General features: G+C 44.3%; 1 protein-coding gene across 5 annotated transcripts; it reads right to left on the bottom strand.

The window, feature by feature from the left end:
• Positions 1 to 589: 589 nt before the first annotated feature.
• On the bottom strand, positions 590 to 13119 carry LOC311142136 (F-box and WD repeat domain-containing 11-B). 5 transcript variants are annotated; one of them, XM_084177722.1, is made up of 13 exons: positions 12856 to 13119; positions 10787 to 10849; positions 9754 to 9982; positions 6214 to 6400; positions 5906 to 5996; positions 5668 to 5805; positions 5343 to 5461; positions 4949 to 5198; positions 3447 to 3565; positions 3165 to 3275; positions 2763 to 2841; positions 2502 to 2666; positions 590 to 1710 (listed from the first exon to the last, which is right to left on the bottom strand). In XM_084177722.1, exons 1-12 carry the CDS (start codon positions 12892 to 12894, stop codon positions 2505 to 2507), a joined length of 1587 nt encoding a protein of 528 aa, XP_084033848.1. In that variant the 5' UTR covers positions 12895 to 13119; the 3' UTR covers positions 590 to 1710; positions 2502 to 2504. The 5 variants fall into 5 exon arrangements, with proteins under 5 accessions (XP_084033848.1, XP_084033852.1, XP_084033850.1 ...); XM_084177726.1 differs by lacking the exon at positions 12856 to 13119 and adding an exon at positions 12212 to 12233; XM_084177724.1 differs by lacking the exon at positions 12856 to 13119 and adding an exon at positions 12113 to 12231.
• Between the last annotated feature and the right edge of the window lie 1296 nt (positions 13120 to 14415).

The raw sequence follows: 14415 nt of genomic DNA, 5'->3' as shown, positions 1-14415 counted from the left end.
GACCTTCTCGATGGGATGCAGCTGCCAATACATATAATCAATTCTGATCAGGTTAATACACATCTTGAGTTCATAACTGAACGGGAAATGAGCTAAAACAAGCAGGGAGTACCTACACTAACAGATAGTGTGTTATAGATGTATCTAGTTGTGAGCAGCGCAGCCCTTTCATAACTGAATGAAGGCCTCAACAGCCACACCCATAATCATGTCATTTCCTGCAGCTGGGATGTCTTTCCCAGGCAGGCAGCCTGCACGTCTCAGACATGTGGGCCCTGTAGTACTGAGGAGGGCGGGGCAGGAGGTAGTCTCTTACTGCCCAACACCATGGAACATTTCCTTGAGAGAATGTGTGAGGCAGAGAATGGGCTGAATGTGGGTTCCAGTGCATTACTGCATTCCTGATCACCCTTTCTGGGTAACAGCATTCCGTCTGCAGACTAACTTTGATCCTCCCCTCGATACACTACACACACACTCTTTCCAAACACCAATTCGGAGTTAATAATATATATCCTCAATTCTCTAGTTTCTTTCCAATTTCTAGAGCCACACTCATTAAATAAAAGAATGTAACACACAACACATCCTGCTTCTGTCATTTTCAGACCAGGCCTCTCTAGATCAGGATTATTTTTAATAGACGAGCAATGTGAGGTTCACTTCAACTGAGTGGTGGTTTGGTCTGTACATATAGTACCAATGGCATAGATGCATGATATTGAACAAGCACACTGCTCATTCATACACGCTGGTTCACATTCAAGTACTTTATTATTAATGTTTTTTTGTCTTCCTTTAAAAAAATCATTTCAATATACAACACCATTTTAGACGAGACAATTCTGTTTACAACTAATTTCAGCTCAGTAAGGGGTCATTCAGAACCTAGACAGGCAGCAAGAAGGGGACAGAACAGGACAGAAGGAGAGCAAGTGAAAGACGGACACAGGATAGAGAACTAGGGATGAGAGGGTGAATTTGAGAGGGGATTGTAATTATTAGTACACTGTAACAAAGAAAGCTAAATGAATTACAAGTCCCAAATAAAAAATACAAATAACTAAAATATAAAAATTTAAATAGGTCACTAGCACACTGTTGTCCCATCACTCATCCATGCAGTACAGTCTTCAGGGAAGAAATAAACATCAGCTTTCTCTTACAGTTTTTTTTTTTTTATACCAAAACAAAATATGAGAAAATAACAAGATTGATATGTCCTTGGTGCCCAAAGGGGCGGGCCTGAGGCATCTGTCACTCAGTCTGGATGGAAAGAGTTGAGCCCCGACCCTTCCTCCTTTCTTTCCTCCCAAGGGCATCTTCAACAGGCCGTCTCCAGCCCTCTCTCCATTCCTCCAGCCATTCAGATCAGATTCCTTCATGTCCATGTCTGTGCCTCTGTCTTGGGTGAGCAGAGTAAAGGGAGGTGGGGCTTAGTTTAACCTAGTAGACTCCGCTCTGAGTATGTTTGTGTGCGTTTTGGTTGGGGGGGTAAGGGGGCAATGTGTTTGAGCACTGAAGGCCCGATGGGGAGGGATGACTCCTCCACATGAACACCAGAAGGAGGACAGAGATGCAGAGATGGTGCAAAGAGGATGATGGAGGAGTGGGAAGGGAGGGTGGGTCCATTCCGTGACCTCTGACCCTGGCACATTGACTTGGCCATTAGGACTGTCCGCGCACACATCAAATTCCACCGGGCCTGCCCTGAAGAGAGAGAGACAAACTCAGCACACTATGCAAGTAATCCTGTAAGTGCATTCAATTTAGGTCAGGAGTCCCGCCTCCAAGCAAATAATGAAGTTTGAGTTGTATATGAGCTGCAGTGCTTACCAACATTTTTTTTGTAGACTGAAGATCAATAGAAGAAAAAGGGTGGCTGGCTTAAAGGTTGAGTCAGCAATGCACCAAGTAAACAGCAATATCGGGCCAACAGAAGCCCACCCATGCAGATATTTTTAGTGAGTGCAACATCTTGCATCGCACTCATCTGCAGTTCATCATGCTGCTTGTGACGTCATATCGATGAGTCTCAGTTCAACTATTGAATTCAATAAATGTAAAATACTCAACAAAAGCAAACTTGTATTTTTTGTGTGTGCACCCTATTTCCACTATTGATCCTGTAGGTGTGTCACTTCATATATTTGTCTGTAGGACACCGTGTGTGTGTGTGTGTGTGTGTGTGTGTGTGGGGGGGGGGTTAGGGAAGGGTAAAACATTTTCTAAATCAATTAGTTGATGGCTGCTAGGGCCGATGAATCAACAACAACAAAATTATTAATCCAAATTTGGCCTGCAAAATATAGAAAGATATGTGCGTGCATACAAGACATGCTTATCTTAACTATCGAAAAGCTACACATTTTCAATCTGAACAACATATTTTTCATAAAAAATATCACTTAATTATGTTCTATTCATCCCTAGTGTGTGTAATTTCTAGTGAGAGTGTATGCAGGTGTGTACTCCTGACAGTGTGTGTGAGTCGTGTGCACCTGCTATCTGGAGATGTATGTATACGTGCGAGAGGGCGACCGGCCCTCAGTCTGTCCATTGGTCGACACGTTCAGGAAGTCCCAGATGAGGATGGTGTCGTCATGGGAACTGCTGATGATCTGGAACTCATCAAACTGTAGCCGGAATACACGCCCAGAGTGCTCCTGAAAGACATCATATTCATCAGTATCCTCTACAATAACCATTCTTATAATTATGACCTCCACCACCTCCATGTTCTAGATCCAGACTAGACTCACCACCAGTGTGCGCAGACAGAGGGTGCTGGCAGGGGCGCGAGGGTCCAGAGCAGCTTGCAGGTCCCATACTTTGATTTTACTACAAAAGGATCAGCACAGGTACACGCTCTTAACATCATCATCATGTAAACAACAAAATAGTATTCAAGTCTTGTTAGTGGATAAGCTGGAGGACCCCTTACTCTAGCCTATAAAAGTTTGACTAACAGACTAACAAATTGACTCTGATTAACAGGCCGAGACTGGGATTGAGATTGGGGAACCAAGAGAATTACAAAGATTAACAGACGCCAAGTGCAGGATTAGAGTGAAGGAATAAAACCATTACCAGTCAGATCTCCATTAGCAGTGAGAGATTAGCTCAGACTAACACCTGCCACAAAAGGATAAACCCTCCCTTACCCATCGTAGGCTCCACTAACGATCCTTTTGTTGTCGAAGCGAATGCAGCGGACTAACTCTTCATGGCCTTCCAATACACGCAAACATGCCCCGCACTCAATATCCCACAACCTGAGGAGAGAGAATACATGTTAGTTTAGTAACATTTGACAGAATAGTCATGACAAATTATGTTCATCTCCAGGTTACAGATTCTATAAATATAGACCAGTAATAAACACCCAGATTAATATTCCACCCTCATAAACAAACACATGATACACATACGACAGCCACACTCACCGGATAGTGTTGTCCGAGGAGCCGCTGACCACTAGTCTGTCTCTGTACTGCAGACAGGCGATGCCTCTTTTATGGCCGTTCAGCGTACGTACAAACTCACACGTGCTGGTGCTCCACACCTGCAGGGGAGACAAGGCAAAAACACAACCCAGAGGTCAACACAAACAGGCAGAGGCATTTAGCCTACATAATCCTTCATGTTAACACTAACAGTTTTTACTTTCCATCTCTTGAAACCTCATCCTTCCTGTTTTCCTTCATTAGAATGCATCTGTACTAATCACTGTCTGGACCGGACGCTGAAGCTGCTGAGAATGTCTGCAGCCAGAGCTATAATCCAGCTGTACACCTCTCCCTCTTCACACTCACTCACGTGTCAGAGAGTGATACTGTGCAGCTGCATGAACACATTAATGTAAACACATGAAGGTATAATAGTACTACACATTTAGGGGTGTTGAGTAACACTCCCTCTCCCAAACACATACACACATACTGCAGTCTGCCATCTCTCCCTTATTACTTAGGGAATGTTTTCAGAGAGCTGGGGCATAGTGTGCGGGAGACGGCTCGGTACGGAATGCCTTGGCCTGTCTCCCAGGGCGATGGGTGGGCTAGCCAGGGTCTCTTTGTTCCTGGAATCCTGGCTGCCCACAAATCCACCGTCTGGAAGACAGGGGGAGGTACTGGGGAGCTGGGGATGAGACTGGGGTTGGGGCTGAGATGAGGAGACAGAAGGGCAGGGCCACAGTTTGGCCCCAGGAAGAGAGACTTCAGCTCTGGACTCTGGGTTCAGTCAGTGCTTCCCACAGCAGGCCTCACACACTGCGCTAACTCCTGCTCTATGCTGCCCTCTACTGGACACGTTGCTGAAACTGAAGCCGCTCATTTATCAGTCTAGCTCACAGGAAGTAACACACACACACTATCATTAGCCAAGAAATCAAAGCCTGGCTGAATAAAGCCGGATGTGCATTCAGTAGACTCTGCTAAAGCAATGTAAAGTAGCTACTTTTGTATGGTTCAGAGTGCTGGAGGATCATTAAGACAGACATGAACAGAGTTGATGCCAAATGGTTGTCTTTGCAAGATCTGCAATATCTACAGGCCAAATAAGATCTCTAAAGCGTATAAGACAAAGTTTTAAAAAATGGCTTTTAAGATCAAGATGCACAGGATCCATTGGGTTGGACACGTGCTAAGAATGTCTCAAGAAAGGATCCCTAAAGTTGCTCTCTGGAAAATACAAGGTAGGCAGACGAAAGACAAAATGGCGACAGACTGGTGGCTGAGCTGGATCTCTCATGGGACAGGACCCAAGCTACAGCAAAAGACAGACTGTAGTGGCAGAGATTGTTGCGGCCTTAGGTCCCACTAGGGACGAAGAAGACTAAGTTAGTAAGTCTTGTGCTACCGCAAAAGTACTAGAAGATATGCTTGTTGAGATGTTGCCATGCTTGAGGCTCTAGTGAGTTGACCTTAGGTCATCGGGGCAAACTTGCCTTGATGGTACGGTCACCGGACGCTGACACAATGTACTTGTCGTCGAAGTCCACCACGTTGACCGCTGCTCTGTGGCCGACCAGCACGCGGCGCAGACTGATGTCTGTGGGCGAGGCCATGTCCCACACGGCGATGGAACGGTCCTTAGAGCACGTCACCATCAGACCGTTACAGAACCGCAAGTGGAGGACCGCCTCGTTGTGGTGGATCAGAGTGTTCAGCACCTCCCCAGTGTTCACATCCCACACCCTGAGACACCGAGAGAGATCATCAATATCCATCAAACACAATATACCACATGCAGATGGCCTCTTCTCTTGAATTAAACACGCTTTGGAGCTTCCTGGAGCATGGGTAAGAGGACAACAGCAGAGAGGGAGAGGAGTTGCTGACCTGACGGTGGAGTCCGAGGACCCGGTGACAATGACCCTCTCATCATACTGCAGACACAACACTGAGCCTGTATGACCGGTCAGGATCTTCAAACACTCCAGAGACTGCTTATCCCAGATCTACACATACACAGAGGGTGAGAAATTCACAAATTCATCCCCAAATATTATTTCTAAAAAATTTACTAGACATTGCATTGACACATTTTAAAGGTACTTTCTTGTATTCTAAATATGGATATTGTAATCTTGTATTCAAAATATCCAGTAGACATTAGATGACACCCCCCACCCCCCTTCAGTCAACATCAAACAGGAACACCGACCTTGATGGAGTTGTCTCTGAGGCCGCTGATGATCTTGTCGTCGTCATACTGCAGACAGTAAACCCCCTTACTGTTCTCTGAGCGACATTGGATCCGTTGCAGATTGTGCCGACCACACCTCCAGTTGGCCTCAATCGTCTAAAGAGAGAGGGGGGGGCGGTCAGTGAATGGGAAACACAGGAAAGATCAGTGAGAAGAGAGGGAGGTTGAAGAAAGGGGGAGCAGCAGAAGCACTCACCTCTATGTCCTGGATGATTTTGGGGTACAGGGAGCGGTAGTAGGAGTTTGGTGGGACTTCTGTGGTTCGATTCTTGAACAGGTACTTTTCCCTAGAAGAGAGAACACAATCACTATTTTAAAAAACGCACAAATATATTAATCTCCACAACATCAATTGTCTTTTCCTAAGGTGAAGATGCTTGGATACATTCTATTATGTAGGTTCTTGAGAACAGATAGAAAGATATTGATCCATTCTACTGGTGATCTGAATGAAACTCATTGTTATCCAGGGTGGCCCAGCCAGAGATCCCAGTCCGTACTCACCACTGGTGCCTCTCTGACAGGCCTTTCCAGAGGGGGTCTGTACGGACCATGCGTTCTATGAGTTTCTTCCAAAGCATGCCCTCTGAGATGACCCTCTGCCACTCCTTACACACCAGCTCTGCCGAACACAGCGAGCGCGCATCCAGGAAGGACAGGATGTTCTCCGCTATGTGGTCCAGACCCTGAGCTATAACCACAAGGAGAGACACAGTGCAACACATACGTTTAACACAATGGGTAGAAGTACTAATTTAATTGGGAATGTGTGGATGAACAGAGCTTGGGGTGTGTTCATTAGTCAGATACCGTAGCAAACAATTGCAAAAAGTTTAGCCTATTGAAAAAGGTTTTTCCCACCGAAAATGTGTTTCTATTGGACAAATTCAGGTAGGTCCCTCCCTGTTTCATTAGCTTCCATTTGGTTCCTAGTCAATATACACCCCTGTAGATGTGTTTCCTTTGGAGCATGCAGTGGTGGCTAGGTTAGGTAGGAGTTACAGTGGGGGAAAAAAGTATTTAGTCAGCCACCAATTGTGCAAGTTCTCCCACTTAAAAAGATGGAGAGAGGCCTGTAACTTTCATCATAGGTACACGTCAACTATGACAGACAAAATGAGCATTTATTTTTCCAGAAAATCACATTGTAGGATTTTTTATGAATTTATTTGCAAATTATGGTGGAAAATAAGTATTTGGTCAATAAAAGCTTCTCAATACTTTGTTATATACCCTTTGTTGGCAATGACACAGGTCAAACATATTATGTAAGTCTTCACAAGGTTTTCACACACTGTTGCTGGTATTTTGGCCCATTCCTCCATGCAGATCTCCTCTAGAGCAGTGATGTTTTGGGGCTGTCGCTGGGCAACACAGACTTTCAACTCCCTCCAAAGATTTTCTATGGGGTTGAGATCTGGAGACTGGCTAGGCCACTCCAGGACCTTGAAATGCTTCTTACGAAGCCACTCCTTCGTTGCCCGGCAGTGTGTTTGGGATCATTGTCATGCTGAAAGACCCAGCCACGTTTCATCTTCAATGCCCTTGCTGATGGAAGGAGGTTTTCACTCAAAATCTCACGATACATGGCCCCATTCATTCTTTCCTTTACACGGATCAGTCGTCCTGGTCCCTTTGCAGAAAAACAGCTCCAAAGCATGATGTTTCCACCCCCATGCTTCACAGTAGGTATGGTGTTCTTTGGATGCAACTCAGCATTATTTGTCCTCCAAACACGACGAGTTGAGTTTTTACCAAAAAGTTATATTGTGGATTCATCTGACCCTATGACATTCTCCCAATCCTCTTCTGGATCATCCAAATGAACTCTAGCAAACTTCAGACGGGCCTGGACATGTACTGGCTTAAGCAGGGGGACACGTCTTGCACTGCAGGATTTGAGTCCCTGGCGGTGTAGTGTGTTACTGATGGTAGGCTTTGTTACTTTGGTCCCAGCTCTCTGCAGGTCATTCACTAGGTCCCCCCGTGTGGTTCTGGGATTTTTGCTCACCGTTCTTGTGATCATTTTGACCCCACGGGGTGAGATCTTGCGTGGAGCCCCAGATCGAGGGAGATTATCAGTGGTCTTGTATGTATTCCATTTCCTAATAATTGCTCCCACAGTTGATTTCTTCAAACCAAGCTGCTTACCTATTGCAGATTCAGTCTTCCCAGCCTGGTGCAGGTCTACAATTTTGTTTCTGGTGTCCTTTGACAGCTCTTTGGTCTTGGCCATAGTGGAGTTTGGATTGTGACTGTTTGAGGTTGTGGACAGGTGTCTTTTATACTGATAACAAGTTCAAACAGGTGCCATTAATACAGGTAACGAGTGGAGGACAGAGGAGCCTCTTAAAGAAGAAGTTACAGGTCTGTGAGAGCCAGAAATCTTGCTTGTTTGTAGGTGACCAAATACTTATTTTCCACCATAATTTGCAAATAAATTCATTAAAAATCCTACAATGTGATTTTCTGGATTTTCTTTTCTCAATTTGTCTGTCATAGTTGACGTGTACCTATGATGAAAATTACAGGCCTCTCTCATCTTTTTAAGTGGGAGAACTTGCACAATTGGTGGCTGACTAAATACTTTTTTCCCCCACTGTATTGGTTGTGGTATATTCTGTATATGTGCATTCATTTTAGGGATGTGACAAATGCATTTTGCATTAAAAAATTCATTTTTGTCTCGGTTTATCATTAAAACAATAAGAAAAAATTGCAAAATTCAACGTCAATTCACAATGCAGAATAATGGTCCAATTACATATGGCCGCTAAGTTATATCTACCGCAGTCATATATCCTTGAAAGCACCTCGGCTACGACATATTTGTTTGTCTAAGGGTACACTACAGCTTTTTAAATGCAGACACAAAACCTTCTCTAAAGATTTATTTGTTTTTTATTTAACCTTTATTTAACTAGGCAAGTCAGTTAAGAACAAATTCTTATTTACAATGACGGCCTACACCGGCCAAACCCGGACGACGCTGGGACAATTGTGCGCCGCCCTATGGGACTCCCAATCACGGCCGGTTGTGATACAGCTGGAATCAAACCAGAGGGTCTGTAGTGACGCCTCAAGCACTGAGATGCAGTGCCTTAGACCGCTGCGCCACTCGGGAGTTTCAAAGTGCCTCTGAACAGGCATTTTTCTGTAAAGGAATGACACTTCTGAAGCAGGACTAACGTCCATCACTAGGCGACCATAACTGTCAATCAAATAACCTTGAACTGCCTGCGCGCAGCCTGCCTGCACGCAGACCACTCACTCCTAAAAGAGTACTTGAAAGTTTAAATACTGTGACTTACCAAGGCATTTAGTAGAAAGAAAACACATCTTCCGCTAGGAATTGACTCCTAACATTCAGTATCTTTTTAAACGGAGACTGATTAGTTGCCGTACTTCCGAGAACACAAACACTTGCATCTTTCATAGCGAGCTAGCAAGGGACAGAGAGAGAGAGGGGAGGGGCACAGTATAGGCAGGTCGGCCACTTGGCAGGCGGAGTCAGAACCGTGCACTAGGCCTATCTATCGGCAACTAAACTTAGTGGTTAAGAGCATTGTGCCAGTAACCGAAAGGTCGCTGGTTCTAATCCCTGAGCCGACAAGGTGAAAAAAATTGGTCAATGTGCCCTTGAGCAAGGCACTTAACCCTAAATGCTTATATCGGCAATCAAAAGCTGTATCTCGCAATGGAATGCTGTATTTTGTAATTTCGTGGCTTGCAATGTCTAGCAACTTCAGTAAAGCAGGGCCTATGATCAATGAATAGACTAGGATATTATACACGCAACAGACCGAAGACTGAACACACAATCGCATCATTCGCAAAGAGAAAGAGCAGGTGAGCCAGCTGCACTGTGATTTAAATGTTAGAAAAATATATAATAATAATAATACATTATTATTCCATTTGGGATTTTTCTTAACATTAAGGATCCCAATTTTGTTTATGTTCACACCCCTAATTCATTTGGTGCAATAATACATGACGTGGTCATACTAACAAAGTAATATCAAACTGCAGTGTGAACCATACCTGGCAGTGCAGTGATGAAGTCCCTTTGGAGCATTGGTTTGAGGTAGGAGTTGATGTGGCCGTGTTGGTAGTGGCACATGCGTGAGATCAGGTGTTCCACAAACTCCACCTGGTCAGCCTCAGACCACTGGTCAAACAGCTGGATGCACACGTCCTTCTCCTTCTCATAGTTCCCTTCCGATGGCCGCTTCCTTGAGCCTGTCATCGTCATCGGACCGTTAGTGATCGTCTGAACACAGAAATGGAAAGGTTATAAACCATCAGTCTACAGTGGTCTGTACTGTAAAATGTATGGACTCGTCAGAGCTTCAGTCTACATGGCTCTCTTGTCAAATGAGGGACGGGCATTGGGCCTTAATAAAGCTAGTCAGTGTACAGAACTCTATGGGCCGGTTTCCCAGACAATCTCTATTGAGCATTATTTTAAGTCCAGTACTAGAATTAATCTGTCTGGGAAACCGGCTTTATATATTGAGTCTGGTTTTGGTCTGTGTAGATTGCCTTTTCAAATTGCTGGCCATGACGACGTTGTGCTCTGAGAAAAAATGTTGATGACAACAGGGTATGCTGTAGTCTGGCATTAATACACCCACTGTTTCACTGACCACTGTAAACCACGACTAGATTGTCAATATTGCTGGCACACGGCACACTTTAAAGATAATTATGAAGACATAAAAAGGGGAGATAACACAGTGTATAAATGTGTTCTTTGAGGTGGACTAGGCTAATGGGCTCCCGAGTGGCGCAGCGGTCTAAGGCACTGCATCTCAGTGCTTGAGGCGTCACTACAGACACCCTGGTTCGATTCCAGGCTGTATCACAACCGGCCGTGATTGGGAGTCCCATAGGGCGGCGCACAATTGGCCCAGCGTCGTCCGGGTTTGGCCGGTGTAGGCCGTCATTGTAAATAAGAATTTGTTCTTAACTGACTTGTCTAGTTAAATAAAGGTTACATAAAAAAAAAAAATACACTACCATTTCACTTCAGTGACTGACTTTCTGGCCATGGACCCATGGTCTGTTGGCTTACCTTGAACACTGTGATCTTCTTTGATGAGAGGTCATCTGTCTGGGAGTCCATGAAAGTGGTGTTCTGAGGGGGAGGAGAGAGAGGAGGCCATTAGTAAATCAAGAGACACATTATCATTAACATAACACAAAGCCAGCCCAAATCTTCTGGTCGAAACTGTACAACATATAATATAATAATATGCCATTTAGCAGACGTTTTTATCCAAAGCGACTTACAGTCATGCGTGCATACATATTTTTTTGTGTGTGTATGGGTGGTCCCGGGGATCGAACCCACTACCTTGGCGTTACAAGCGCCGTGCTCTACCAGCTGAGCTACAGAGGACCATGGGGACCAATTACAATGCCAGAATAGCAGGCTTGCCATAAATTATAATCTGAAGAAACAGTCAGTCAAAGTAAACTAATTGTTTAAGTATGGGGGGCTGGGTTAAAGCTTAATGTGTATTAGCAGATGCTTGTTGGATTTGATGGGGGAGGGAGGGAGGAATCCATGGCTTGTCTACAGCTGCCCCTTCTTCAGACCTGCAAAGCCATGTCAATCTGACACCTGTATTCAGAAGACTGACATGAAATCAGGTAAAGAAATCAGACCTTGTAAGGTTGGCTGTGAGAGGTAATGATATTGCCAGATGGTCTGATAATTCCATTTAAAACATAAAACGAGAAGACAAATTGAGAGCTGGGAAATGCTATGGATGGCAACAGTTGTTGTATCTTGAGGTGTCTTATTGCCACCCCCTTTTTATAGAAAAACACAGCAGGTGCTAGACACTTCCGACTGTGAGTGTGTGTCCTGGCTGTGTCTAAATGTTATCAGCCTTGGTGTCCTCCTAGGATTGTGTGGGTATGTTTGTTTGGGGCAACAAATTACCTACAACTGAACCTAACAGTATGTTTGTTGCCAAAACACACGCAGTCATTGTTTTATTTAGCTGACATTCATCCTGCCTGTATCGACATTATTAAGTGAAAGTGTCATATGACTATAGCCTTACCCTAACATATGCCACAAGACTGACATGCTCTGTCCAATACAGAAGCACAGGACTAGGCTGCTAACGTTACTTTGCAAGATAGCCAGTGACATATTGTGTGGAAACAGAGGAATGATCGATATGGGCAAAGATTTTCTAAGGTGACAAAACAGAGAACACTGTCTGGAACAAATGCACCTATGAAGGAGCAAACTAGATAATCGGATACGTGGGTGACATCAATCTACGGATGGCTAGCTAGCTACCGATTATAGCTACCCATCATCATTTTTCTCTCCAACATTACCGCACGATTACGTTCATTTCTGAATAGCTAACCTACCTACCTGGCCTTCTTGTCTGACGAGAATGTCATACGGACTTGTTAGCTAACGTTACCTACTCAGAAAATGTAGGCAAAACTCCAGCTGTTTGCTTCAACATACCAGCTAGTACTGTGGCTAATGACTTGGGTTAGTTACCGGCAACCTAACGTCAGCTAACCACTTCCTTCTACGCAGCTTGAAATGCCACTGATTCACAATGACAGAAACTAAACTCCAGTGTTCGGTAATGAACAGGGTGGGGAGTGGCTGGAAAGCTTGTGGCTAACTTGTTGGAGCCGGACAAATGGCGCAGCGGCGACGCAGTGAGATCCAATCGCCTAGCTAGTTTGCTTTGCTAGTTAACTGGTTAGCATCTAAGTATTTAACGACCGGCCCACTTCCCGGCCCTTTCTCTTACTAGCCGACTCACTCCTCGTCCTGTCGACCTCTACCATTCGGTTGACAATCATTCACCTCCCAATCATTTCCAAAATCATCATTATGGTGTTAGTTAGAATAATTACAAACATGAGCCACGGGTTAATGTTAGATCACGGACATTGGGGCCCTCCCTCTACTCGCTAGGTAGCTAACGGTACTACTAGCTAATGTTAGTTAGCTAAAATCTATTTTGTATGTCATCTTGGCCCTCCTGTTTGTTAAAAATCCTTTCGGTCGATTATACTCTCGAGACATAATACTATATTACGCACTCCGACATCAATATTATGGTGCAGCAAGTAATCATCCGATCCAAAACTCACCATCAGCTCCAATGTTTTGTCCTCCATCTCCGGCTCCATATTGTTGCTCCCCGAAACTCGCTCGCTGCGAAAATGGAAACCCAGCCCTGCGTCCGCGGCGGGCCGCAGCTGATATGACGTCACAGAACTCAACTGGGAGTGGGGCTTCGGGGATGGGTTCACTCAAGCATAGACTTACTTGGTTGGTCGAGAAATGATCAAGAAGGCATTGTCATTCTATACTATTTCTTGGTTGGCTCTTTTCTGCTGCTAAGGCAAAGAGGCTGTGCTCGTTCACGAGGGTCGACTTCCGCCAGGTGCTGCTCACAGATGATCTGATCTATAAATCACCTCCACTTGCAAAAGACTGATTACAACAGTTCTTCATTATGTAAAGATTAGCGAATCTACGCCGTGTCTAGAATTGGGAAGATGATCGGCATAAATGGTTGATAATTACAATTATATTGAAAGTTATATTATATTATAAATGGTCTTCTCTTTATGCATCCCACTTGCTAATTATTGTTATATTGGCAAGGGCTGGACATATAATTAATATAATAAATAACACGTAACTTTCCCTTTTAGCAGTGAAGAGAATAGTGTACTTTTCACTGGATGTACCAAGACATTCAATACACTGTAAAATTCCTGTTGAAAAAAATGCAAAGGGAAATATTTACTTTGTGTATACTAAATAAGCCCTGAATCAAACAACACACCCCTGCAGTCACACGAAAGTCATGCAGGAGTATCTATCTTCCATAATCTTAATTGTATGAACCCTTCTAATAGGAAATCGACTGGGCCAACCAAGTCTTGACACCTGATTTGCAAACAATGAGGTCATTTAATACGTCTCATACAAAATGGTGACAGATGAATAGATAAAATCCAGAAAATGTCATATGGGCTTTTGATGTTGAAAAGTAGACACTCATCACATTCATAACTTGATAAAACAGCTCACTGTGCCCCAAAAGGGGCTACAGAGAACCATCACGCCACACCATTCTTACATGCCAGATCCAGACAATAGTCTTTCTTTCCCCCATAGCTCACATTCAGGCTGACAAAATATATTTGTTTAGACACTGCAGGCCACAGAGGCCCCCAAACCAACATCCAGTGCCTCTGACCAAAATGTTCTGTGACTAAATTATTTAGGGCAGGGAGACACAGAGCTAGGCAGGAGTCTGTCAAACCTACAGGTCACTGCCAAACTAAAGGAAACACCAACCTAAAGTGTCTTAATAGGGCATTGGGCCACTACTAGCCAGAACAGTTTCAATGCGCCTTGGCATAGATTCTACATGTGTCTTGAACTCTATTGGAGGGATGTGACACCATTATTCCATGAGAAATGCAATAATTTGGTGTTTTGTTGATGGACATGGTGGTGGAAAACACCATCTCGGGCGCCGCTCCAGAATCTCCCATAAGTGTTCAATTGGGTTGAGATCTGGTGACTGAGACGACCATGGCATATGGTTTATATGGATTTAATGCTCATCAAACCATTCAGTGACCACTCATGCCTTGTGGGTGTGGGCATTGTCATCCTATGGGGGCATAGCC

Source organism: Coregonus lavaretus (assembly GCF_964263955.1).
Source record: "Coregonus lavaretus genome assembly, chromosome: 15".
In the NCBI taxonomy this organism is placed as follows: domain Eukaryota; kingdom Metazoa; phylum Chordata; class Actinopteri; order Salmoniformes; family Salmonidae; genus Coregonus; species Coregonus lavaretus.
The sequence above is the reverse complement of the archived record's forward strand: the minus strand, read 5'-3'. Positions and strand labels throughout refer to the sequence as shown.

Excerpts from the sequence above, each read along its gene's own strand:
- LOC311142136 (XM_084177722.1), bottom strand. The coding sequence starts at position 12,894 with ATGGAGCCGGAGATGGAGGACAAAACATTGGAGCTGATG. Across the intron at positions 5,199-5,342 it reads TCCTCGGACTCCACCGTCAG|GGTGTGGGATGTGAACACTG; the intron begins GTCAGCAACTCC and ends TCGGTGTCTCAG. Across the intron at positions 3,566-4,948 it reads CCGGTGACCGTACCATCAAG|GTGTGGAGCACCAGCACGTG; the intron begins GCAAGTTTGCCC and ends TCTCCCCTGCAG.